The sequence below is a fragment of the Harpia harpyja genome, chromosome 4, assembly GCF_026419915.1.
Source record: "Harpia harpyja isolate bHarHar1 chromosome 4, bHarHar1 primary haplotype, whole genome shotgun sequence".
NCBI lineage: Eukaryota > Metazoa > Chordata > Aves > Accipitriformes > Accipitridae > Harpia > Harpia harpyja.
In genome coordinates, this window is record NC_068943.1 from 86,654,460 (window position 1) to 86,680,277 (window position 25,818).

At 38.6% G+C, this 25,818-nt stretch overlaps 2 protein-coding genes across 7 annotated transcripts in view; one reads left to right on the top strand and one right to left on the bottom strand.

The window, feature by feature from the left end:
• Positions 1–189: 189 nt before the first annotated feature.
• On the top strand, positions 190–6,801 carry CFAP97D1 (CFAP97 domain containing 1). The gene is made up of 5 exons (XM_052785858.1): positions 190–231; positions 1,207–1,321; positions 4,223–4,366; positions 4,734–4,765; positions 5,704–6,801. The coding sequence occupies exons 1-5, from the start codon at positions 190–192 to the stop codon at positions 5,953–5,955; spliced, it is 585 nt and encodes a 194-aa protein (XP_052641818.1). The 3' UTR covers positions 5,956–6,801.
• Positions 6,802–7,046: 245 nt separating this feature from the next.
• MPP3 (MAGUK p55 scaffold protein 3) overlaps positions 7,047–25,818 on the bottom strand; it is a 34,867-nt gene continuing 16,095 nt past the window's right edge. For 4 of the 6 annotated variants that reach the window (XM_052785607.1, XM_052785606.1, XM_052785604.1 and 1 more), the window contains 13 exons: positions 25,312–25,393; positions 23,736–23,821; positions 22,214–22,288; positions 20,972–21,168; positions 19,095–19,159; positions 17,914–17,934; positions 16,159–16,200; positions 15,555–15,719; positions 14,773–14,853; positions 13,306–13,399; positions 12,394–12,502; positions 11,376–11,498; positions 7,047–10,433 (listed from right to left, as the gene is read on the bottom strand). In XM_052785607.1, the coding sequence (XP_052641567.1) occupies positions 10,251–10,433; positions 11,376–11,498; positions 12,394–12,502; positions 13,306–13,399; positions 14,773–14,853; positions 15,555–15,719; positions 16,159–16,200; positions 17,914–17,934; positions 19,095–19,159; positions 20,972–21,168; positions 22,214–22,288; positions 23,736–23,821; positions 25,312–25,393 (1,323 nt within the window). In that variant the 3' untranslated portion in view covers positions 7,047–10,250. The remainder of the gene's footprint in view (positions 10,434–11,375; positions 11,499–12,393; positions 12,503–13,305; positions 13,400–14,772; positions 14,854–15,554; positions 15,720–16,158; positions 16,201–17,913; positions 17,935–19,094; positions 19,160–20,971; positions 21,169–22,213; positions 22,289–23,735; positions 23,822–25,311; positions 25,394–25,818) is intronic. The other 2 variants (XM_052785608.1, XM_052785609.1) reach the window with 2 other exon arrangements.

Consider the following 25,818-nt stretch of genomic DNA (forward strand, 5'->3'; position numbering starts at 1 on the left):
CTTAAAATACTTTGTACTGAGGATCAGTGGTGAAATGGAGTCATCGTTTTTGGCTGGTTTACACCATGGGTCCTTTTTGCAGTTAACAGGGCTTTCTGCAAACCCATGTCACTGCCCTCATTCAGCAACTGGAGGCCTAAAACTAAGTTTAATGTAAAATGTGCTGGTTATGGAAGACTTTCCACTAGGATGAGTCTGTCTATTGCCAATCTCATTATGAAGTTCTGTCAGGTAACTGCCTCCTTTTACACCCTCCTCCGCACCCCGCCCCAGCCCGTTAAACTCACTGCCTTTCTTGAAAACAAACTGACTCATGGAAGATGTTAGCCTAGACTCTGATCTTGGTAGTAATGCTTCTGGAAGACTTCTGATTGGCTGCCTGGAACACTGTAAAAGTATCAACTTTGGGGACTATTAAAAGCATTTAAAAAATAAACTGAAGTGCTTGTAAACAAGTGACAAATCCAAAGACAGTCTTTCATTACAGGACATTGTCAAGTCAGAACAGAAAAATTGCCTTTTTTTTTTTTTTTTTTTTAAGATGCATGTTTTGATGATTCATTGCTATCAAGTTCATTTATATTAGTGGGAGTGCCTTCCTGAGTACCACCAGTGATTTGTCATGAGTGCTGCCACAACACAGCTGAAGACAAGGCATATAAACTTCAACCTCACTTTGGAACTGTTCTAGCTTCTCTGCAAAGTTGCTCTTTGTGGAGCTGTCGTCTTCTGTGAAAAGTCCATCTGTATAATTTTTGCTAAAGTGACTGGAATACCCGTACTGGGTTTTTGCATCAGCTTCTGTCTGCCTTGCAATGGATTGTAAGTGGTTGCATAGTTGGAATATCACTCCTGTGTATTTCCTTCTCCTGAAATCAGTCTGAGGGAGGTATCAGATCTTATAGTAGTTTTTAATGTCTTTAGCAGTGGAAACACAGGTGCTTACAGCCAGCTGAAGGACTCCTTCTTACACTTTCATCCTGGTTTTGGTCTATAAGATGTCCCTTTTGGAATCCTTACTTATATCAGCTTGTGAGAGAGCAGAAGAGAAAGCAGTTTCTCTTGGTGTGACTGATAGCAGCTGGACAGGCATGGTGTAAGCAGATCACAGCGTGGTTTGTTAAACTACTGAGCGCCTATCAGCAAAACTTAGGCATGTCACAATCTGAGATTGTTTGGAATGTCCAGGTATAACAGTGAGCACAGCATGGACACAAGAAATTAAGACTAGGAAGTCAAGTTCAGAAGATGGGAGGCTGTGGCAACTGTAACAAAGCCATAAAACCAGCTGCGAAGGCTAGGAAGGAGGCAATCGTGGGAAGCTAAGAGAGGAATGACTTCTGATCAGCAGGCCATGCAATAGTGCTGGTGCGTTCTTGTGACGGACTGAAAGAGTTCGCGTCTCAAACGCTGCGGCGGGGCAGGCCCTGCAGAGCAACGACGCACCGCCGGGGACAAGCCGCTGGGCCGGGCCGGGCCGTGTTCTGAGACGCTGGGCGGGGCCGCTCACCATATATGGCCAGAGGCCGGCCAAAATTGATTGGAGGAGAGGGCGGACGGCCGCCCGAGGGGACCCTTCGCGACCACTGCCACCCGGCGGCGCCTGCGCACAAGATCAAAAGTTACATAAGGCCTCGAGGGACGTGACTGGCGCGATCGAGGGCGGGAAGTAGACGGCAAGAGGCACACACCTGAGGAGCGGGGTGCGCGCCCCTCACCGGAGGATGTTCGCCATCATCGTGGGACCCAACGGTGGTGACTCCCCCCCCCCCCCCCGTCTCTTAGACATAAACCGTTGGCCAAGTCTGGGACGAGGAGCAGATCCAGCCACCCCCGGGCTCCTTTCTGAGAAGGAGTCTGGAAAGCGAGGGGGTCTGCTCCGAAGCTCCTGGCCCGACGGGAGGGCTCTCCTTATTTTCTTCCCTGAATTGATCCCTAAGTAAGCAAGGCCTGTAGTATGTGTTTGGTGTCGTATCGTTAGCACGTGTTACACGGCTTACTGACGTAGTTTCATGCCAGTTCTTGTGAGCGAAAAGTTGAGTTCTGTGAGTTGGAGGGTCCCTGGTGTCATTTCACCTTAATGCTGACCTGGGAATTGGCGAACCTGAGTCGTGGTCCTGAGAAATTAGGACGTGACAATACTCTGCTGTTTGTGTAGGTTTTTTTCTAATGGTGATGGGCATGACTTTTGTACAATAAGACTGTCACCAAGGCAGTCACTTCTTTCCTACATTTCCTGGGGTTAAGGAAGAGACTGGAGAGAAGACACTGTGTTCTGTTGCTGTCCTGTTGAATGTGGGCTAAACTGCTTAGCTGGTCTGTGCTGCAGTTGATATCTGCCTTCCTTAGAAGGCTTTATTTTTATGAACTGCGTATTTTTTAGAAATAATTAAACAGCTGGCAGCCCTTTTAAAAGTAATGTCTGTCTTTGCATCATACTTCAGTTTGCTGCAAGTGCAATCCTACTGAATGAATGCTTCCTCTATTGTATTTGGCAGGAGGAAAACACCCAGAACCAAAATCCACCTTGATTGATTTATGAATTTTTGTTGTTGTTGTTTATAGTAATAACAATTTTTGAGGGAGGTGAGCTAAATGAATCAGTCTTCCATTCAGTTTTGAATATAGTCAGATCTGAAAGTAGTAATGTAAATACATACACTCGTTCTTACCAGAAACTACAAGAAACGTGTCTACAGTTCCAGGTTTGCAAAATGAAATGTAAAATTGAGTGTTTAGGTCCAAGTGAACTATTCCTGTTATGGAATGCTTATATGCAGTAAAAAAAGTATCATCTGATTGTCTGTCTTTGCCTTTCTAAGCTCAAATATGAAGGAAAACGAACTATATTACAAATTTGACTGGTGGTATCACTGGAAGGTATCATAGATACTCTTGCTATGACATCAGAAGCTAGTCTTTGACAAGATGAAAGTCCTGTGGCCATGAACAAATGGCTCTGGCAAAGATGGGAACTGTGCAGTATTTAGCCTATTCTGTCATAGTTGCAAACAGTGAACTAAGAGCTGTGATAATGTTGGTCTTGTTGAGTATTTGATTTGCAAGAACAAGCTAGAATTTGGTACGCATTTTTAAAATTATTGCACCCCCACACTTCAGTCAAGAATTTTGATGGTGGGTTTTTTTTAACACCAAGATGGGATTTTTTTTTTTAAACTGAAAAACTGCTAATAAGCATCTTCAACTATTTAAACAATAAATTGAACAAAAATAAGAGAAATGGGAGCTGCTATCAGCATGAAGCATTTGCAGAGATCCTGTTGGGGAAGTTCCAGTCCTCCTTATCACTAGATGTTTTAAAACTGTAGCTAGTTAATATCTCAAAAAGTGAACGTGTTGAATTACTGTATTTTCAAATGAATTTGACTTCTGATGAAGCTTGAGCTAAAATAGATGAAGGAAGATTTTGATCCAGGTTCATGCTTTTGTGAACAGAAAACCCCATAAACAAAGTTGCAGTTCACTTACTGTGAGTTGAGGCACAATATGACTAGTTTGGCAGGTAAACAGGAAAATACTGCTGCACAGTGGTTAGGTAGCTCTGAAATGAGGACTCCCCTTCCTGTCTCTGCAAGTCTGAAACATTTTTCCTATTTCTGTTGCTTCTACAAAGCAGTGCACATTTGCAGTGCTCTCCCCAACAAAAGCTGTTTTAGGGTTTATTGGGGGATGCTGATAGAGGAAAAGCTGGGTGAAGGGATTTGAGGCTGAATAACTTTGTAAGACTTGTTTTCACTTTAGGCTTCACCCTGCCTTAAGCAAGATCTCATGTGGATAATAAGCCTCCACATGCACAGACCCAGCATTTTAACCTGGGCAAGATTTAGGTAATGGTACCCCTAAGTCTGTGCCATGATAATGCCTCAGGTGGTAATGAAGTCTTCAGGTAAATGCAGAGCAGGGGGCTTTTGAGTCACCAAATGAAAGTAGCAATAGCAAGGGTAAGGACAGGAAAAAAAATAAATCGAATGTGTTCCTGCTTTCCTATCTTGTTAGTTTATATGCATATATAAATAGGAGCGCTGGGAGAAGGAGAACAAGGAAGTAGTGACAGAGAACAGCAAGAGAATGTGGTGACTTTGCGTGTGACCGACTGCAGAAAATGAGAAGGTGGTGGGTTTTTTAAAATATATGTATGTATGGTCAATGAATAGGGCAACATAACAACTATGAGAGGCAGCCCAGTAAAGATTCATATGAGATAATACAAACTTGTTATCTCTTGCACAGGAGGATCAAAAGAGGGCTGGCCAGATTGAAGGAGATAATAAGCTCTTGGAAAGGCTAGCTGAGATACAGCAAAGGACAGGGAGGGTGGGCTGTTGGAATGAACACTTTCAGAGGAGTTAGCTGCTTCCATTTGTTCCAGGGGAGCAGGTATGTGCACGTATGTAGAAAGGAAGGATGTTGCATAATATTAGGGGATGGATCCACAGTTTACAGAAGTAGAACTATAGCTGTCAGCCTTTCATTTCCACTTATAATGTTTCTGAAAAGCTGCAGTGCCCCCCCCCCAATTACATCCACAGAAGGGCTCCTGTAGAAAGAGTGCTTGATGAAACATTTCAGCCTCAGAAGGGGCCATCTATAATAGAGGGAGCTAAATTAGCACCTACTAGGTGGCAGGACCTTCCTACCTCATCTCCTGAGGAGTTAAATACCTTTTGAGAGTTAAATGCCTCTTGAGAGTTCTGTTCTGTTATTATTTTTAGAATTCAACTGCATTGTCATCCTCAAGCTCCCTGTATCCCCATCTGCTATAGCATCCTTATAGAGTTCTGCCTTCAGTCCATTCTGTATACAAAATTTGTTTCATATGCACACCCTCTGCAACAAACACTCAGTGAACCACTTTTTGGAGATTTTAACCCTTTTCATTGTGTATAAAATGTGTCTACCGAAATGCTTTTATGTTGCATTCTTTCTTCTTCCAGAGCTTCCACTAGTCACTGTCATTTTGTGCAAGTTTATGCTGCGTATCATCTATACCATCCAGACATGGAAATGTTGCTCCTTGCTAGGCTTTGACTGCATCTTTCACTAGCTATTGTCCTGGGTTTTTTTCTGCCAACCTCAGTTCTCCTCAAGTTTTTTTCCAAACTGCCCTAATGCATGGACTACAACCCCAAACTTGCTTTGTCATTGTGACTTCCCCACACTTGATTAACTTTACAACCAGCCATCCAAGGCAAGCCAGCAAGGTGATATCTGGTTCTATATTTGCAGATAGATATTTGCACTGAAAGAGCCTACACATGTAGTACACATTACTGAATTGCAGTGTATTATCATTGCCTCCCCTTACCTATTCACAACAGCTGTTCTGTTGCTACTTTCTTTCTGCATACAGTTATGCTTTTAGATCTTCACAAGTGAGATCACTTTACCTATTTGGTGGTGCCTGTACTCATGAATGCTGTAAAAGAGTAAAGTTATGTAGGCCTAAGTCTGACTTAAGACAGAACTGTGAAGGGAAAGGATATGATAATGAGCTGCAATAAAGGTAACAGCCCTTAACATGCTGTTACGGAAGTGTTGACTAAAGCCGATGTCTCATTACAGGATTCACTGAAAGGCTGTGTCTGTGTGTGTATGGGGGTAGATAACGTGTTTGTTTGACCGTGGGTGTTTGCAACTGTATACATATACATATATGCCTTACAAATATAATTTTATTAGCCAGAAAATGTGTTTTCAAATGTGTTCATTTTTGTTTATACCTCAAATAGAGGCAAGCAGAACAGGAAAATAATGAACAGCACTGTGGAAAATCAAGGTATTTTGAAGAGGCTTGTTGACTGTAAGCCTACCTACAATCAAAAGAATTCTGAGACTGGTTGGCAGGGATGTACTTTAGTTTTTGTTTTGTGTAAATATTGTAACTTCAAACTAAATAAATTGTGTTGGGATGCTTTTAAAATTGTGGCTATTTAGTTAACTGTATATTGAACAAGAAAAAACCTATACCTTAAAAAAATCTGAAAGTAATAAGAAAACATTAAGTAATTAGAAAAGGGAGCAAGGGAAGCATTTTGTAGAACAAAATTAAGTTAAAAATTTGAGTTGAAGGGCTGCCTATATTAAAAAAATCATGTGTGGTGTTAGTGCTAATGGCTGCTTTGCTGAAGTTGTGTTTTGTTGCTATTTTATTCTGGTATTCTCAATAAATATTGCCAGTATTTTAGTATAAAGAAAATGTGCCAGTTCGTTACATTCAAGACTTAAATCTTTCTATTGGCTACTTACATGCATAAGCAAAAATACTAATTTGTTAGGGCACAGCAATAAACCATAATGTTCTGTTTCTTTGTAAAAAGATCACCAGAACAAGAACCTTGCTTTTACATTACAGAAGTGGAACCTAATTTCAGTACAGGCCCAGCCAACTTTTCACTGAAAGTTTAGGAAGCCATTGAATCCTAGGCAGGTTTTTTTGCTGTGTCTTTTCAACTTGCTATTTAGGAGCTTGAGAAGCTCACAGGTTTTACTACTTACAATTGTAGCCCTTTTTTCCCCCCATGAGACACAGCATATGATGGGTTGTACAACTGTAAGGGAAAGCATCTTTGTCCCCCATATTCCCCTTGCTCCTCCTCAGGTTCTCTACAACAAGTTTTTCTATACTATCTGAAAGGGCAAAACAAAGCAGTATTTTAGTGCATTCTTAATACCTCAAATATGAGGTACCTGGAATACCTGGTTGTAAAAGTAGCTGATGATGGACACTTTTTGAACTTACATAATTTGTTTCCCATTCTAGACAAACTAAGATATGTTTATTACAAAAAAAAAAAAAAGCAGCTAATCTTTATTGTTTAGAAAAAGGCAATGATGGCTGATCATTAAAATACTATGTATTAAAAATCTGTAGGTATCACTAAGATAACCTGTGGCATATTCTCAGGCAGGAGGTGGAAGAAGAATGTACAGTCTGTATTAACAAATAGTGTTATGTATTCTACAGAAGACTTGACTGAGAACGCTAGTAAGTCATTGGTGTACAAAGGGAAGAGGATGTGTAAGAGTAGGGAAAAAAAGGATGAAGTATACTTTTATTAATTACAGTTTTCTTACAGTGCCTCATTAGCCCTGATGACAAAACCCATAGCAATTTTTTTTTTCATGGCAGAACACCAGGCACTTTAAGCAGACTGCTACAAGATCCCTATCTCCTCACAAGACAATTAGGTATGCTGTTTTAACACAAGTTTCACTTTATAAAAACAATGTACACATCATAAGAAGCTGGGTTAGAGGTATCAGGGTTCTAATCTGTGTGCATCTCATAGTCATATCGAAGGTACTGTCATCTTAATCCTATTGCAAATTTGGTTGGAGAAATGGATTCTTCAAAACCATCTGAATGTATGTTTGAGCTCACTGACTGAAGCATGCCCTGGATGTACTGTACACAACTGATTTTTAGAAAGGGAGGCAGTTTCAGATACAGCCAGCGTATGGAAGACCACTTGAAAACTGTAGATGTTAATCAAGGCTCATCCTTCAGTACTACAAACCATAAAAATATGAAAGACTACATAAATTTTAGGTGTGAGCAAGATGAAGAGAGGGATAAGCGGGAGGAGTTTCAGTTTGCTGAAGTAATTTGACTTAGTGTTTTTGGTACTATTTACAAAGCAGGACTTCGAATTAAAGTAAATTTGCATTCTGATTTTCTTTAGAATCTTTTTGCACCTTTTTTTCTCCTTACTGGCAGGAGCATATACCAGGCATGGCTAATGCAGCAGGGACTCAGTATCTTGTTGGAATTGGAATCTTGTCCTGATAACAAGCACCTGCATGTACCCACTTCCTAGGATTTTAGAATAAATAGGAGCATTGAATGTGTTCAGGGTTTTTTTCCCCCTACAACTGAAGCTCATCTTAGCTACCTGCAAACTTTAGCATATAATACATAGCCTCTCACCATCCTTTACTTCAAACCTTAAAAAATGAAACAACCATTTCTGAGAGTATCCCAAGTTAGTGTCTGTGACTGTATATCAATACAGAGTATCTGCATACACTTAAAAAAAGATTATTTAACTCATACTGAATATTTCAGTTCACTTTTAATAGCAATATTGTATCTTAATATCTTAAGTTTTCAGTTATTGTAACTTCAGGTGTACCTCTGTATGTCATTTGCCTTGCTTCTCTTAATGTGTATTTCTACTATTAGACTGCTAGATCCTAAAGCATACAAATCAGTTTATTTACTGCTAGTCATTTGGAATATTCTAAGATGTTAGATAGCAACCCTGCTTTAAGTGAATTCTGACCTTTAGACAGTATCTTACCTAGTGTTCTTTAAATCTGTATCCTCTAAACATGTTTATGTCTTGCAGACTGTAAAAACCTGCTTGTAATCTGCAATATAGATCTATGGTGAGATCAATCTGCCCATTTCATATTTTCATAAAATGACTTAGTTTGAAATGTTGTTACTTAAATAGTTTTTAAAATATTACACTCAGTTTTTCATAGGATGAAGGTACATCTGTCACAAAATTCACTTGGCAATGTGTCTCTCTTGTAAGCCGTATTACTTTTGGTGGCTCTGCTAGGACAAGATTGCAGAGAGTTAATGGCAGAGCTGATGGGCCACCTGCATGCGAGGGAGTCCTTGCACATTTGCTGAGGCCACCAGTCTGGCAGTATATCTGCTCTGACAAGCCAGAGCAGATATCTGACTGTGGAAATTGCTTATTCTTGTAGGAATGGGAACCTCAATGCCTATAGGCAGGACAATACAAGAAAGTTGCCAGGGTACATGTTTGGAGAAGATGGCTAAGGGTGACTGTCCTACACAACTTTTTGGGCTAGAGTTAATGTAGATTCAGTGACACTGGTATGTAAGAAATGTGCTTTTAATATGCAATGTTGTTAGTTTTGCTAAATGCAGTGGAACAAGAATAACATCATACCGTTAAGATGCAAAGAATGAGACTGGTGCACCAAAAGGTGTTGTTAAAGGGCATAGTACACAGGAAAGATTAGACCTCACCAGGCAACAGAAAACAGGAACTAGTTTCAGCTAACATGCACCTGTACAATACTCAGAATTTTTTTCAAATAATTATAAAGCATAGGTGCTTCCAGAATCTTCTCTCTGCATTTTCTTATTAACACCCATCTAAAAATCCCATATATTCAAGTCTCCTGAAATACATACAAAGTCCTCTAACAGTTAAGATTTCTTCTTCAGGACTTGATGTAGACAATTAGAGGCTCTGGAAGCCTTTACCTGATTTGGAACAAAGGTAGTCATAAATGCTGGAGGGATGAAGATTTGGACCTGTAGCTCAGCTACTTGGTACTTCAGCCTCCTCCTTTTAGCACCCTTTTTGGAGCTGCTATGTTGGTGTCAAGGTAGTATCCCATCAGGTGGCATTTGCAAAGATGTCTTGTAGAAAATAAGCTTCTTAAGTCCTATTTTAAATCATACGCAGTTATTTTCATGTAGACTAAAAAACGTGTCTGGTTTATGAGCTGGCTAGTTATGCAGGTGTGTTCACAGGTTGTTTAACGTTTGTCCTGTTGTCAGTAGGAAGAGATTGGGAAAGTGGGCATAAGCTATAGATGAGCAGACTAATACCCGTGCAAGACAACTTGGAGGCATTAGGAAATGTGGGATGGACATAAAAAAAACCCCATCTCTCAGCCACTAAAATATCTACAATTTATATAACTGGCCTAGTTTTAGTGCCTAATTGGAAAGCATTTGCAGCTAATGATCCCTAATGAAGGGGAACGTGTTTTGTCCAAAGGAAAGCCCTCCCACCTAGCTGAAATAGCTTGTTCTGTAGGCATACTGGTTCTTGAAAAGTATCTTGTTCAGCTGCCTTAACTCTAGCCACAAAATCTGTGGCCAAAGGATGAAAATTCCAGTTGCTTAGTGTCCTAGCACTACTTAAGTGCTTTAGAAGTGTGGGACCCTCTGTGAAACTTTACTGTACAATATGCACTATTTACACTCTGAAAGTCACTCCAATCTTTTACTGGTCTGTTTAGTCTGAGTATTCACTATTAAATGACAGCTGCTATTCAATATTTTGATTCAGGAAGGCAGTGTCAGCTTCTGACTTTGTTTTTCTCATACAGTCTTTATGTATTTCCCTTTGGATAGACCAGCAGTTTTGAAGTGAATTTGACATGTTTCCCTTTTCTAATCCACGTATTTACAAGACATTTTTATACAATCTTTCCCTTAAACAGATGATAACAAGTTATGACCTAACCCAGTTGACTGGCACCCAAAATGAATCCTTGTTTAGTTTCTCTAACACAGTTTTCAGCTGATTACATGCACTCTGGAGATCTTCTTTCACTAGTACAGTGTCAATTAAATGGCCATACTGCTCTTCAATGAATGCTGCTGAATTAATAATTTCCTGCTGTTCTTCATCCTGCTGATCAACACAAGAAGATGGTATGAAATTTACAGCATGTCTTTTTAATTACTAATATTTTAAAGTATATTAGCACAAGTCATTACTTTGAAAGGAAATTAAACGAGCTGCTACCGTTAGGAAAGGTATGTACGATATTACAGCTGAGATCGAGGAGCCGTATGCTACTGCTGGAATTTGGTAGGCTGTTTCAAAAATGCAAGAGGTGATAGGGAAGCGGGGAGAAAACATGTTACAGGATGGACATAAGATGGCGACAGTGCATTTTAGGAAGTTAGAATTGCTGCCTAATCTCACACCTGGAAATCATATTCCTCAAAAGTTGAAAAGGAATGCTGTACCCACTGTACCCAAATTCAGTAATTTTACGGGCTTACATGGAAACTTACCAAGTGAACTAAGTTCTGTTATGTATAAATTCAAGCTCAGGTTACCCAACGTAATGACATTATGCACTCTCAGTACTTCTGTTCACATTTACACATCACCAGTTTGCAATTGGTCTAGGTTTGGTCCTTGTAAGACATCCACATGCTGCATTTTGTGTGTACGTGATTGATAGCCTGGGTGGGTATCACCCTGGAGGTATCAGGAATAGGTGGCTACCCTTGCCATTTGGTGGGGCTGCTCATCAGAAATGTAAAATTATTATTAGTTTATCCGAGTTCAGTAGCAGCTTCCCTGCTGCAGCCTTGAGTGATGTACAGAGATCCACATGGAAGACCTGCACTTTGCTTGATGTTACTTACATAGTCAAGTTTTAAGGGAGTCAAAAATCTAGTTCTAAAGTTCCAGCTGAAAGGCTATATGTGCACAGGACCCACTTAGCGCCCCACTCTGACTCTCGCTGTCACAGAAGAGGAGCTCTTCCATATCACAGAAATGCTAGCCCAAATACTTCTTTCGTGTCTAAAAGAAAGAGATTAAAGTTAGAATACTTACAAGAGTGGCTGAGATTTCTTCTGACATGGGAGATTTTAGGACATGTTTTTTCTTTTCTGGAATGAGAGGCTTCACAAAGATAACATAAGGCTTAAACTCAGGAGTCCTCAAGTGCTTTACTGCCTGTGAACAGATGGTTTTTTGTTACACCATTTTAAATTTTTTTTTGTGTTTGTTTTTGTTATATGTCAATGATCTACTCCAGCTGGATTCAACAGTTTCACTAGTACACAATGTGGTGTGAAGTCCTGTGTACTATATATCTGACCACAGTAACCTCTTGCTCTTCAAAAGAAAGGTTAATGTCAGTGTCCTGGCTAGCTTACAAGAGTATATAGCTTTGCGGAGCATGGTCTTAACTGCAGACGTGCCTTGCTATGCATTGTGATACCAGGAACAAGAACATGGCAAAAGATACTGAGAAAAGTATAAAAAAAAGTTGACTTGACAGGCAAGTTATGGTTTGCTTAAGAGGCCAAACACTGGAAATTTTAAACCTGGAATTTATCTGAGGTAGTATAAAAGTCTTCTCCTAGCCCAGTTACAAAATCTGAATCAAAATTTCAAAGATTAACTCCCAGTATAGAGGGATGAAGAGCAGGTATACTGGCACTGGTTACAATGCTAGTAACACTTCAGAGGCAATAGGAAGGAACAAGAATGAAAAACCCATCCGTGCTCTAAGTATTCTCTGTAGGACTTGAGCAGGCTACGACAGCGATGCACGTTTCTCCTACAGCAAGAGAAAGATAACCACAGTGAGAACTGATAAAGTGTCATCTAGGCTGTATCAAGTAGACATCTAGGAACTGTAAACACTGCACTGCTTTCTGAAGTGTCCTATTCTGCTTAACTAGCAGCCAGGCCACCTGTTAGAAACACAAGTTCTGAGAGCATCATTGTTCTTTGCAGGGCAAGTAGCCACAAATGGTGAAACAACATCAGTTACTTAGGCTGGCAGCCTAGTTAAGAAATAACTTAAATACTTGCTTTCTTTAAAATAAGCTGCAGAACTTACTTCAGGTACCACATCCACCAAACAAACCTTCTTTTTGGCCATCACGGACCGGATTGCCTCAAGACTTGTACCGTACAGATTTTCTTTGTATTCTCCATGTTCCACAAATCTAAAAAGTCAGTACATTTTTAAGTACCATCCACAAACAATATTTAACTTACAACATTGATAGCCGTTTCCTGAAGTCACAGTAGTCAAAGTGGGGGGGGGGGGGGGGGCAGGGAGGGGGTGGTGGTGGTTCTTTTTTCTGATTATTTTTTTCCTTCTGGTTGCTTAGTACCAATAGTCGTCTTTATATGTAAATAATAGCTAATCAGCACTACTGACAAATAGGGGAGGAAGCTGCATTAATTCAGTGGACTGATGTTCAAGCCTAATAGAAGAAAGAGGATGTTTTTCACAGAAAATAGAACAAAGCTGGCAAGGAAATGGGACTCCAATTCTTCTGTCTTCTGGGAGACTAGCCAAAAATCTGTACTTTCAGGAAGCACACTCGATCTTACAGAAAGTCCTTTATATCCATGGATTCAGTCTACAACACACTTTAAAGTGGACTTATGAATAAAACTTGTTACCCATCATATTAAATGGAGAATAAGTAGGCCCAAGTAAATATCTGTTACTTTCACTAGATTCAGTTCTGACCAGTCATACTACTTATGATGTGCAGGCTTAAATTCTAACTTGTGATTCTCCTACTAGTCCTATGTTGTTTCTAAATGGCTTCTTACTAAATTTCTGAATTCACGCTAACAGTCCAGACTGAATAAAGAGCTTTTTACTTGGGAAGCTGAACCCTTCTAATACAGCTAGTCCAACTTTACACCTGCTTTTGGTATTCATATGATGTAAGATGTAACTAGCAGTATTTTTTAAATAGTCAATTATGCCAGTATTTTAAAATTAACTCACTTGTTTTGCTGCACATCTGTCTCAAATGATTGCTTAGAGACAAAGTTGTATTCTACTCCCTCCTTCTCATGACTTTTCCTTGACCTGGTTGTATCTAGAAGAGAATGGAAGCAAGACATAGGAGACAGATCAGCCTTTGCAAACAACTGTATTTTCTCAGTTTAGTTCCAGTTACGTTTTCATGACCTCAAACAAGGTAGTTAGTTACACACTGGCAAATTCAAATTAGCATAAAATAAACTCAATCTCAAAAATTTTAAGACCAAAAATGAAGTTGTTTTGCTCCCAAGCGTGGTATAACTAACACGTTATTAGGAGGCATACTTCTCACACCTGGTAGAAGCAGTAGAGTATGTCCTATGGAAAAGAGTATCTCTTAACTCTTTGGAATATTGGACTCTGATTTTCCTTGAAGTTTAGAAAATAAAAATAGGAAATATATAAAGTCCTATTATGTTGCCTCTGAATTTAGAGTAAAAATATCCCTGGCTGTTTTCCCACGCTACTGTGAAACCTGCATAATTATGTGTGTCCCTTTTGATGTTGTAATTTCTTCTAATAATTGTTATTATGTAGGACAAGCTTCGGTGATCATTCTACAAATCTATGCCTGGCCATAAAAGGGATGGCTGCAATTTTTTTGTGTACATGTTTAAATTCAAGTAAAAATTACCCATATGGGTTCTATTGCTAACTGATTAAAGGTCTGCCTGACAGACGTTTATTGAAAGTCTTAAATAACGTATAAACAGTGCCCTCAGTGTTAATTTTTTGGATTGCAAAAGTAGCTTGTTGGGGAAGAATTTTTTTTTTTATCTCTTTTTTTTTTTTTTTAAGAAAACAATTCAGCAAAAAAATTTCAGTGTAACTCTAGCCACAAAACCATGCAGCAGAATCACTAATTTCTCTGTCACTGTGACTGGCTTGTTTGAACAGCCTAGATATGTATGCTAATCAACAATTTAAAATCTTGTAAGAATTTTGACTTGGTTTATTGCTGTCTACTTTTTTTTTTTTAACCTTTAGTTGGTATGATATTCCGAAGAAAAATCATCCTCTTTTAAACACACATAATGTTTTGGCTGAATCTTAAGATAGTAGTTTTTTGCACTAGTTCTTTTTGCAATTTACAATCTTATTTTTTCTTCCTGTATTCAGTTTCTCATTTTTTAATGGACACTGAGAAAATGCAATCTGTTCACTTGGGAAAATACAATTAAAAAAAATCAACTGAGTTGACAGAATTCCACAGTGCATATGTGCCAAGTTACATAGTGATCTATTCAGCTATTAAGGGCAAACATATTATATTACAATAAGAAAAATAATTAGAAGTACTTCCAAAATATGCATATAATCAATAGTCAAAACACAAATTACCATTCATCAATGCAACCAGCACTATACTATTACACACCATTTATGGAATACAGTGGCGACACGTGAAAGTTGGTAAATTTTACTCACGCGGAACTGCAACACCATACTCCTGTGGGTTCTCTGACACAACCTTCTGCTTGAGCTCACTTAATTTGGCCCCCAAACAACCTAATAAAATAGAACTGACTGACAGATTTCTGTGTGGAATGAAATACTGCAAAGAGAATAAATAATATCAATTTCACAGAAACAATAGTGATACAGGAGTGTGCTTGAAGAAACCTGTACACAGGAGACCTCACCACCTGCCACATTCTGCTTTGAAGAACATCATCAGGAGCAAACTGAATCCTTGAACAGCTGTTGGACAAACATTTGTCAGGCACTAAGTCAGAAAATCTGTAATCTTAGCAGTCAGTTTTACGAGATAGCCTTGATTTCTAGGACATCCTGGGAAACTGGCTTAACGCAAAGCTGTTAAGCACACTGAATTAAAATTGCATGCAAAATTTTGTTAGATAATTCTAACATCTACCTTTTCATCAATTGTTCTGACAGTGTAAGCGTGCACATGTTTGAGTGAGGGCCAATGGAAAGTGAATCAGAAAAATGAGAAACAGTCCTGCATCATTATTTTTAGAAGGATTCGGTGAGTTTGGTTGTTTTGGGGGTGTTTTTTTGGTTTGGTTCTTTTTTTAAATGTCATTTAAAAGAAAAGAACAACCTCTGACCAAAATTAGAAAAACCTTTAAAAAAAACACCAGAACCACAAAAACCAAAACCAAGCATCTCAAGAAAGCCTCTTGGAGTGCAGGTGGTAAGGTAAGTGGGAGATATGTGAAAAATTTGAAATCAATTGTGTATCTTACCAATCAAAACCACCAGCCTCTGCTGTTCACCAGGCTGCTGCTGATATTTCGTGACTTCTTCATACGTTAGGAACTCTGCTGTGTCTGCCTGCTCTGTTTGCTTTCCTTCACTCATATTGTTCTCCTTCTCTTTACGACTTAATCTAAAGCTCCTGCGTAAGCCAGCTGTAGAGGAAAACAAAAGATATATTAAACCATGTCGCCACTTACCTACATTTTCAGGCTTGTTCAGCTAGAAGTTCCTCTGTCTTTGAATACAAGTTACTCTCACAAATTTTTTTTTATAATCAAATCAGTGCATATATGCTAATCTTATAGATTAAAACCTTGCGTATCAGGTAGAAAACCAAGCACCCAATCTATAATAAACCCCCCCCGTATCACCTTGAGTTGCCAAGTGTTGGCTATGCAAACGTCCAATTATGCCTCTGCACAGAGATAATCCAGTTTATGAATGTATGGGAAATTAAGTCTAATGTAAACAAGCTAGTTTTTCTTTTTTAATGTGGGGGTGTTTTTTTGGGGTGGGTGTGGTGCGGTTTGGTGGTTTTTTTTTTTTCCGGGGTAGGGGTTAGGGAAGAGGAAGGGGATTTTGGTTTCTCACCTATGTACTGTCCGTTGAAATATCCTTCACAGTCACAGTCTTCTGTAAATTAAAAAGGGGGGTGGGGGGACACAGGGAGGGTAAGGGCACAGGGGAAAGGAGAGCGAGAGGGGAGGAGTGAGATACATTAAACAGTGCCTGCAATACGAGTCTGGCTCATTGGTTAAGGGAAGGAGTTTTATATCCTGCATTCTATGCACATGCTTTTCTAACACAAATATTAATGATAAAAAAAATTATTTGCCTTGGCTAGTGGTTTATATTTTAAAAAATCCTTGATGTCAATATTGCACAAGAGAATTTTACATCTCGGTATTTACAGTTCCCAGAATTTATGCTCTTTAGCATTCATTACATTTGATCAGTCCTGCTGCTAAAAGTGTAATATTCAGACTTAAGTAAAAAAGAAGACTCTGCAAACACAGAGCTCTTTTTTTAAAGTACAACTTTATAAAAGGGTATGATTGTGTAAGAATATTGCCTCTTCTGACATTTCGATATCATTTGGGCTTGAAAAAGGGCATCAGAGATGATTGAAATATGAGCTCTAAACATCTTCATTTTGGCTAAGTTAAATTATCATTGCTTATTAATTCTTTATTAAAAAGGTAAAGATTTGATGCTTTTGTCATACACATGTATGTAAAATAACATGCATATCTATGTTAAAAAAAGCCAATCCACCCCTCCTCAAACTATGACCTCCCCCAAGGCCCCTAAAAGCATGCAAAATAAAGCCATGATACTTGGCTGCAAAACACTATACTGCAATCCTAAGACAAATATCGAGTTCTCATACTTCCTGAAAGAGGGCTACCTGGCTTGTTAAAATTTAGGTACCTGTGCCCTGCAATACGCACAGAACTCTACTCATTTTAAGAAGGAGGTGTATGGTTCTGGGACAAGCCCAACCATAGGCAAAAATACATGCAGCTTAGATGTTTTAACAAAATGCACCAATCCAGAGAAGGAGCTTTGTTTTTTAATGAATAGTTGCATGCAGGTATGTAATCAAGCAATGTCAATGTGTACTTATAAAACATTATGCCTGCATTAACAGAAGATCCTAGTAGCAATATATGCCTATCCATAGCTAAGATAAGAGCTATTTTCTGTTGTTGAAGGTAGGCTCTAGTTTCATACTTGTGTTTGATAGGGTATACCAGTCACGGCCAGCTAATTATAGAATATGATTAGTACCTTCACCGAAGTTAATGGAATAGCAATACTTCTAAAGAAGCATGTGTAATGTAAAAAAACACAGCATGCACAATTCAACAGGAAATACCTGGTATTTGGAAAGGTGTGTGGTACAGTGACATAAATTGCGTAAGCCCAACACAGTTGCTCATAATGAAAATAACAAAACAGTCCAAATGAACAGTGAAGAAAAATCAATTTGGATTGATACAGGTGCTCTAAAATGTTAAACCCCAATATTTCTTTATTTTTTCTAAAAATACCAGATACAAAGACTGCATTTAACTTGCAACTCTTTCAACCTCACCGAAAAACCTACAGAACATATAAATGCATGTCAGAAGGCACAAATCTTTTCTCTTGAATCGGGAATAAATTTGGAAGTTATCATGACCCAAGTCCAAATTAAATTAGTTTAAATAATAACTCTGGAAGAAACTGCTGTAGGAACGAGCTATATCTGCTATTCCCTTTGCTTGGGGGCTTAGCAAGTATTTTAGAAAAATGCATTGGTTGTTTATATTGAGACAGCAAATGAGTTAGGAGAGTACCTACCTTTATCAGAAGACTGATCATCTGTAGGTAGCATGAAAGGCAGAGTTGGTATGACATTAAAAGACTGGCAAATGATTGAGTAAAATTAGAGGGAATGGAAAGGAAGGTTCTTCTGGTCTGATTTGTTTAACAGGCTTTTCTATCTTAAAAAAAATAATGCAGTAATGTACCCTTATCAACTGATTAAAGACTTTTTTGCTAAAATTTAGTATTATAACCAGTTATCAGCTCAAGAATGTCTGAGAAAAAGCCTAAGTAGCAATCCTCATTACATGCCTCCTAACAGTGAATGTAATGGAAACTAGTTTGGAAAAGCTTCATTTAAATCAGGAATGTTATTTTATAATTTGGTTGATCATCTTCCCTCCTCTTTGTATCAGAAGAATACCTGTATCTCTTCATGAGATATGCCATGCACCATGGGTCAGAAGTTCATTTATATCACTGAAGATGGACAATTTCCAGATTCTGCATGACAGTGACACTCCTAGCACAATGTCTGGCTTCACACAGTCACAGGGCTGCCCCACGCATCAATAATAGCTGTGCTGAAGTACCCAACAGCAACAGGAACATTATATCCTGGGATAATTCAGGATGTCTCCTGCCTTTCATCACTGACTGGCAATTTCATCACAAGTAGCAGTTTTTGCGTGAATAATTCACTGACAGAGGCTTCAGAGCTGTAAACAAGAATCACTTTAAAGTCTACTTAAGACCAGCTCTGTAACGCTAAGCCTGAAATGCAGATGGTATTGCCAGCTCCAGTGGTTTTTATCCTCCTTAAAGCTACCGTTTATTTTCCTCCAAGCTTAGAGTCGTTTCATGCACTTATGTAAGAATTTCAAGAAGTGTGCATTGGGTTACTTTTGCAGCTTTCAAGTTTCAAACCGTAGAAGAAATGTGAACACTAGCAAATTTTAAAGCATCTAAACAATGTGTAAGGCCTCATGTTCTTGAAAGTAGGAAGAGAGGGACAGCCCTGTTTTTTGAAAATAGGCGCTAGCAACACTGGATAAAGCTCAAACCCAAATCCTTTCATGTGGCAGCTTGTATCCATGCAAATCAATCAATGACAGATAACGCAAAACACATTCAAACACATCATTATTGAAATAACAGAAAAATACTGAGAAGTTCGTATGAACTAAGACATTACTGAACGAACAGAACAGACTTACATAATGGTTTCTTCATAGTTCTGGGATTCTGCAGAGTGCCTACTGTTCTTCTGTAAGTCAATCGTCTAAATAGAAAATAATTATATTTTAGCCTTGTAAGCTCAGAATTATAAAGAATTTATAGCAGGTTATATGTATAGCATTGAAAATGAATGAAGTAGTGCTTTTCCTTGAAAAGTTCCTTTCCTTGAAAAATAGAAAATGTCTCTGATTCAACATTTTAAAAGACTTTTTCTTTAAAACTATGACGGTCCCAGATTGCTACTGGTAAGTGACCGAGAGAGAAGATTCCAAAACATTTTAGGCTTTCATACATCAGAGCACAGAAATCAACAGCACGTTACTTTTATCAATGTAATTTTTTTCTATTTGCCCCCCCCCCCCATCTTTTTTGCAAGATTAAGAAAACAACTATTCTATTCTAATTCTGCTGAGAATCCAACTTCTATTTGCCATTTTTACAAGGGATGGGCAAAATTCCTGTCTGCCGCAATCCTAAAACTACTAACCTCAAAGAGTACTCAAAAGTAGGTAACATTTGTGCAAAATGATCACTGCAGCTATGTATACTTAGAAATTATCCATTGCCTTCCAGATCAGTTTGGAGTTTTCTGTTATTTAGTAGTAAACAAACCAAGTTACCCAGCTTGTGTGAAAATGTAAGAACAGAGTATCAAGCAAAATTTTCTGAACTGTTAAAATCATGACCCAGAGTTCAACTCCTAATCTCCCAGTCTTGAATTTGCTCAACACCCACTCCCCCCCACCGCTGCCTCTAAAAACCCAACACCCACAAACCCCCAAACAACCCAGCACAAAAATCCAACCCCCAAGAAACCCCACACTGTTGGCAAAGGAAACCACATTTTCTTCCCAAGTGTTTTTTTGGAAGTGACCAACATTCGTAACAGGCTAAATAAAGAAGATGCTCGGGCATTTACACAGTCACTCAGGGGAAACAGACACTGAAGCACTGTGTTCTTGCATACATTGAAATGTAGTTTACAACATCTTAAAAAAAAGGACAAAGAAAAAAAAAAGACTGCAGCGCAGCAGCATCTGTTGACATACATGCATGCACAGGAAGAGAGAGCGAGCTGTTCAGGCAGAATTTGCCTAGCATTTCAAAAGAGCATTCATACAGTGGAGCGAAGTCCTCTATTAGAAACCTTATGCAAATCTTGGAAGCCAGCAACAGAATCAGACCTGTTTAATTCTTAGACACCCCACCTTTGTAACACCTACAATCCAAAGAAGACATATCCAGTAATTTGGAGTAAGAATCACACAATGAGACCGGTGGCCTAAATCAGATTCCTTCTTAAACAGAAGACTTCTGTACTGTAAATACAAGACATGAGGGATATTTTTGCTTTAGAAGATATACATATCTTGCTGTGAAAACAGAGAAACTTCAAGCTCTAGAAGGTATCCAGGTCCAAGCTAAATACTCTCTTAGGAGCCAGAAGAAAGATCAGATACACTTTTTTTTACTACTACAACATGCATAAATTAAAAACTGTTACAATAAATCAGTGTTTCCTCTTATACTATGGAAGTATAAGTCTGTGAAATACTGTGTCTCCATAAGCCAACAGGGTCAAGAGACCAATCTTCCACATTTCATTTCAGTCGTGTTTGTTTAGCAAGTGCTTCTGTCCTCATGCTACAAAGCATAAGTCAATGGCAAACTAGCCAAGGAAAGCTAGGAAGTTTATTATATAATTGGAGAAGATGGAGCTTTTTAGCACTTTCCTCTAAGCATCTGGTATTCACCTTGGCATGATCCTGCCCTTCATTTCCTGTGAAAAAAAGCAGCATAAAATCAGTGTGACACTGTATGTGTGAAAAAAAGTCTGTAATCTTCATTGACAAACCTTTCTTGGAACTGTTTTGAGGGGATCAAGCCTGCTCTGAGGTTGGTATCTCCAACACGCTTTGCTTGCCACCATGTGGGATCATCTTGGCTTACAACTTCGAGGACGTGTCGTCTCTTAAATGGCAGCCCAGCCTCCTGGCAAGGAATGGCTCTGTCTTCTTTGGGATTATAGCAGAAAAGCGCCCTCATAAACACCTTTAAAAGAAAGTAACACATCCTTTCTTCTTGTCCTACTTGGAATTTCAAACTACCTTTAAAAGGCTTCCCCAGTACTTACACTGCTATCTATATATAATCTTCATGTCTCCTTTATGCTTTACGGTACTGAAAAATATTGAAAACTAGCAAGCTGCATCTGTATTTTGACTTACAAAAAATAACTTTCAAGCAGATACCCAGTCATTATGTATTGGTATTGTGGAACATGGGACTCAAAGATCAAAGTCCCAAGAAACACAGTTCACAGTCTACGTAAGTACAAAATGCAACAAAGGAAAAAAAAAAATGAAGAGGAGGGAGAAAACAATAAAAAGGGATTTATGGCAAAGTTGCCCAATTATAAAGACTGTCCATAAAATGTTCTTTTAATGCATCAAAATCTACTATTCAACTTTGGATTTGTATCTTGCCGCTATTTAACAGATCACAGTAGAACTACTTTTAAAAGTGATCTGCGGGGCTTCAAGGAAAAATTTGGCAACTGAGAGCAGGGAAGCAGAAATAGAGGTTGACAGAGGAATCCTGTAAGGGACCAGTTGAACAGGAAGTCATTGCTGATCAAGGAGGGCAAATGAAGCACTCGGAGAGGTGTGTTGATGTTTGCAGTGGGCTAATGGGGTCAAATGATGAATGCAGCTCTGTTTGCCAATAGGTCTGTTTTGACTCAAGCGAGTGGCAAAATGCCCAGAGATAATGGAGAGATAGCAGCTGTCATGGTAAGAGGCGACTGGCAGGAGCACCAATTTTAATTATGTGAACAAAAGGAAGAGGCTAGATTTCAGATATGCTGTGAAAGAACATGTGCCAAGATGATGAAGAAGAGAGAAGTCATCTGAGTAGTTCTACTGAATAAAAGGGCACTGCATTTTACAACAAGAAACTGCTCTACTATCTTTTTAGTTCAATTATGGGTGGGTCTGTGACACTCCTCACTGAAACAGCAGGAATCTTGTATTTACAGAGATGCCAGAATTGTGTAAATATGAAAACACACGCTTCAGTATTTCACTAAGTTGCATACCTTGCTGTCTTTTAGACGATCTTCTTCTTTGATGGCTGGAATTATTTTTAATGTTATTGATCCCTGAGACTGAGCCTGAGAAAGACAGTAATGTTTTTTTTACTTTGAAAGCAGGACAAGGACACAATGCAGACTATTCAAGTTCCAGTTTAGGAGCTAGCATCTGTCTCTTCTTCTCAGAACTTTAATAGGCCAAGCTAATCCACTGTCTAACTTCATTACAAAGACTATCGTGATGTTCCATGAATCCTTCACAATAGTCCCCATGGAAACATCCACAGTAACTACTTGGCTAGAACACATTAAGACCTGCATTAAAATTCCTTCATTTGCTTTTAGCAACTGCATTAATTTCTGGATTACAGTTCACAGGGCATTAAATAATTCTGTGGCTTTTAGTATGACATTAACTTAAGTTTTTGCAGACTAACCATTTTAAAGTGCTCCTTTGAAAAATATTGCTGTATTTTCCCACATAGTGACTAACCGGTAAACATCTACAAAGTAAACATCTACTTTCACTCTAAAAATCTTTGCTAGTAAATTTCAATTATTAGTTAGGTGCTTTGGAAGTCTAGAATAGGTTTATCTAATCTATTTTAGATGCCTTATTTTGGACAAGATGAACTGTGTCCTAGAGAAGCCTGCTATTCTGCACAGATTAAAAAGGAAACCTGGACAATCAGCTTGGACAAACATTTATAGCTCTTCCTCAAAAAATAAACTGTGAAAAGGAAACTATTACATTGCAGGCACTTAAAACAGGACAGATGAATAGCATCCCAGAGTCCCCACAAATAAAACTTTACACAGTATTTCAAAATACGATTTTTGATCTTCCCTCCCCCAAGTTAAAAGCAGTCATTCTCCTTATGCAGGATTATTTTGATCTAAATTTAAATTAGGTGATGGAACCACTGCCAGATACTTCAGTCTCCTAGTGTTGCCGTTCTTGTTACTGTGTCCCTAACTCCACTCCACACCAAGATAAGGGGGAACCAAGCCACAAGAGGGGAGTCAAGAGACAAATAACCGTAAGAACTATGACGGTTTCTACCAAGATTTGTGGGCATTAATGTTAGAGAAGCTTGAAGCAAGAATTTGCTAATGTCACAAGGAATCTGCTGGTAACGAACAGATTGACAGCTCTATTGGACACGCAGCCGAGACTTTCTTCAGCTTCCTAACATACCGTATTATGAATAAACTGCTTATCTTCTAGGAATGCACTTTTAATTTGTAATCCGTTTGTCATAAACAAAGCATGAAAGGAACGTTCTTGACAGAGCAACATGTAACTTTATATTTGTATCTTACTTGGTACCGATTCAGTTTGCAGAAGTTTTTGAAGTCAAAAGGAGAACGCTAAGCCACTGGGAGAAGAAAAACTTAATGCAAAGACAAGCAGGGATTGTGTCTTTTAGCTCTATACATATTTTAAACTCATGGTTAAATTTAATCATCTATTTTAATTACTACATCACCCAACAGAAAAGATCTTGAAATTAAAATCAGTGCAGACCAAAATCTGACTTATTTCTTCTGGTCGTTTGTGAAGCACGGTAATACCATTGACTTCTCTTAGTTCATCTCCAACATGGACAAGACCTGAAAAGATGGTAAGTAAATTAAAATAAGTCTACAGACTGGAAAGCACCGCTCCTCTGGTGTCCAACCTAAGTCAACAGCATGTACCTCCTCTCCTCCCTCCCCCAGCTTAATGGATTTCCTACTGGAGTGAAGTGCCTTTGTTGGCAATGTGCTCTGAAGTCTCTCGCCCTTATTCCATCTGGCATTTTTTTTCATGCAGCACAGTCTCATAGGAGACCAGCATGGAGACAGAGAACACATGGCAAGATACTCTGGAAAATCACTGCCTCTATATTTGGATCAGCACTAAGAATGCAAAACTGGAATAGTTTCATGAAGATGATCAAATCTTGTAGTGTCAGGACACACGCTGCTGACTATAAAGGCAGGAATGACATGGCTGTCAACTGACAGATCAACACTACGCAGTCCCAGAAAGAACGTTGGACTATTTTTTTTTTTAACAAGCTATGAAGAGGCCCTTACAAGTTTTAAGTTCGTTTATCCAGTTCAGTAAGAAATGTTGTACTTGTGTTATATAACCACTGTTAACTGACATAAAAGAATTTCTCAGTAAAGCAAACAGAAATAACACGATACACTGAATAAACCAAAATAGTGTATTTACGGTAAAAAAACATTACTTTCTTTTCTTTTTTCTAAAGCTTAGACCTACTTCTCCTATCTCTGTTGGTATTTTTACCTAGTGGCTATTTTAGAGAAAAACGTATCTAATTAAATGAATAGATTACTGATGAAATACAGAAATGCTAAGCGCACATTCTAGTCATTTCACATGACGTTTATCAGATTACACTAATTTGAAGACTGATAATGAAAAAGAAGAAAGCTGTAATTAGCTAATATTTTTTCATCAGAGTAATTAATTAATTTGGGGATTGCATTACTTGTGTACTAAAAAACGTGCATGAGGCTCAGAGTCTATAAATCTCATATAAGGCCAATTCAGCTTATTTAATAAAATCTGGATGATCACCTTGTAGAAAATGGAAGGTCAAATACTGCATGAATTAACCCTGTAGATCCTGCAAGCATGCTGAATGACAGCCTACACACGGAAGTCTCTCCTGCCACTAGACACCAGAAATTCAGTTGTCAAGTGAGCTCACCATGTAGGCTCCCTTTATAGTCCATAAGGAAGAAAGGCAATTCCAGCAGTGACCCATCCCATTCTAAATCTCGTTGGGATGATTTGTTCTCCAGCAATGTCCATCTCCCTCCACTGACTACACACTAGTTCAGACTTGACATCTAACAGTTGCCTATTAAGATTTCGATAGGCTGTTATCTTTTTTCTACAAAATAGTCTATACATGTATTAAACACCCATGTCCGAAGGACTAGTTTTGGAATGAATAACCATCAGATTTAGTTACAGATTATTGCTCTAGGTGTGTGTATACAGTATGTGCGTGCGTGCGTAATTTTGGAAATTTTAAAACCGTTTACAAATGCAATTTTAAATCCCCGTTTCTTCAGAAATTTACCACTGCGATCAGCTGCACCACCTCTCATGATCCTTGCTACAATCACAGCTCCTGTATGTTCATCTCTTCTGATGGTAGCTCCCTGAAATAAAACACCCCCCCCCAAGAAACCATTATAAGAAATCTGCTTAGAATACACTGAGCAGTGAAATAACATGTAAGCTGATGTGTCTTTTAAACTGGAATTAATTTGTTCTATAATTTTTTTCTTCCTCCTCGACAATTTTCACTGTTACTCAACTTTTGCCTGTGCCAATGTCACGTGATTGTCGGAAAACGCACACACCTTCCTTTCTGCCGACTTTGCCAAGTGCTTACACTACCTACATTATTGTGGGGATCAAAGTCACTCAAGTGTGCAAAACAGAATTTCTTACAACAAGCTTTCTCTATGTGTCTTCTGAATCTTTATACAATACAGCCAGCACTTTTACATACAAAAGCAAGGAAAGCCAAGTAACTGTTTTTTGGGTTTTTTCTTCTCCCACCTCTGCTGGCAATATAAAG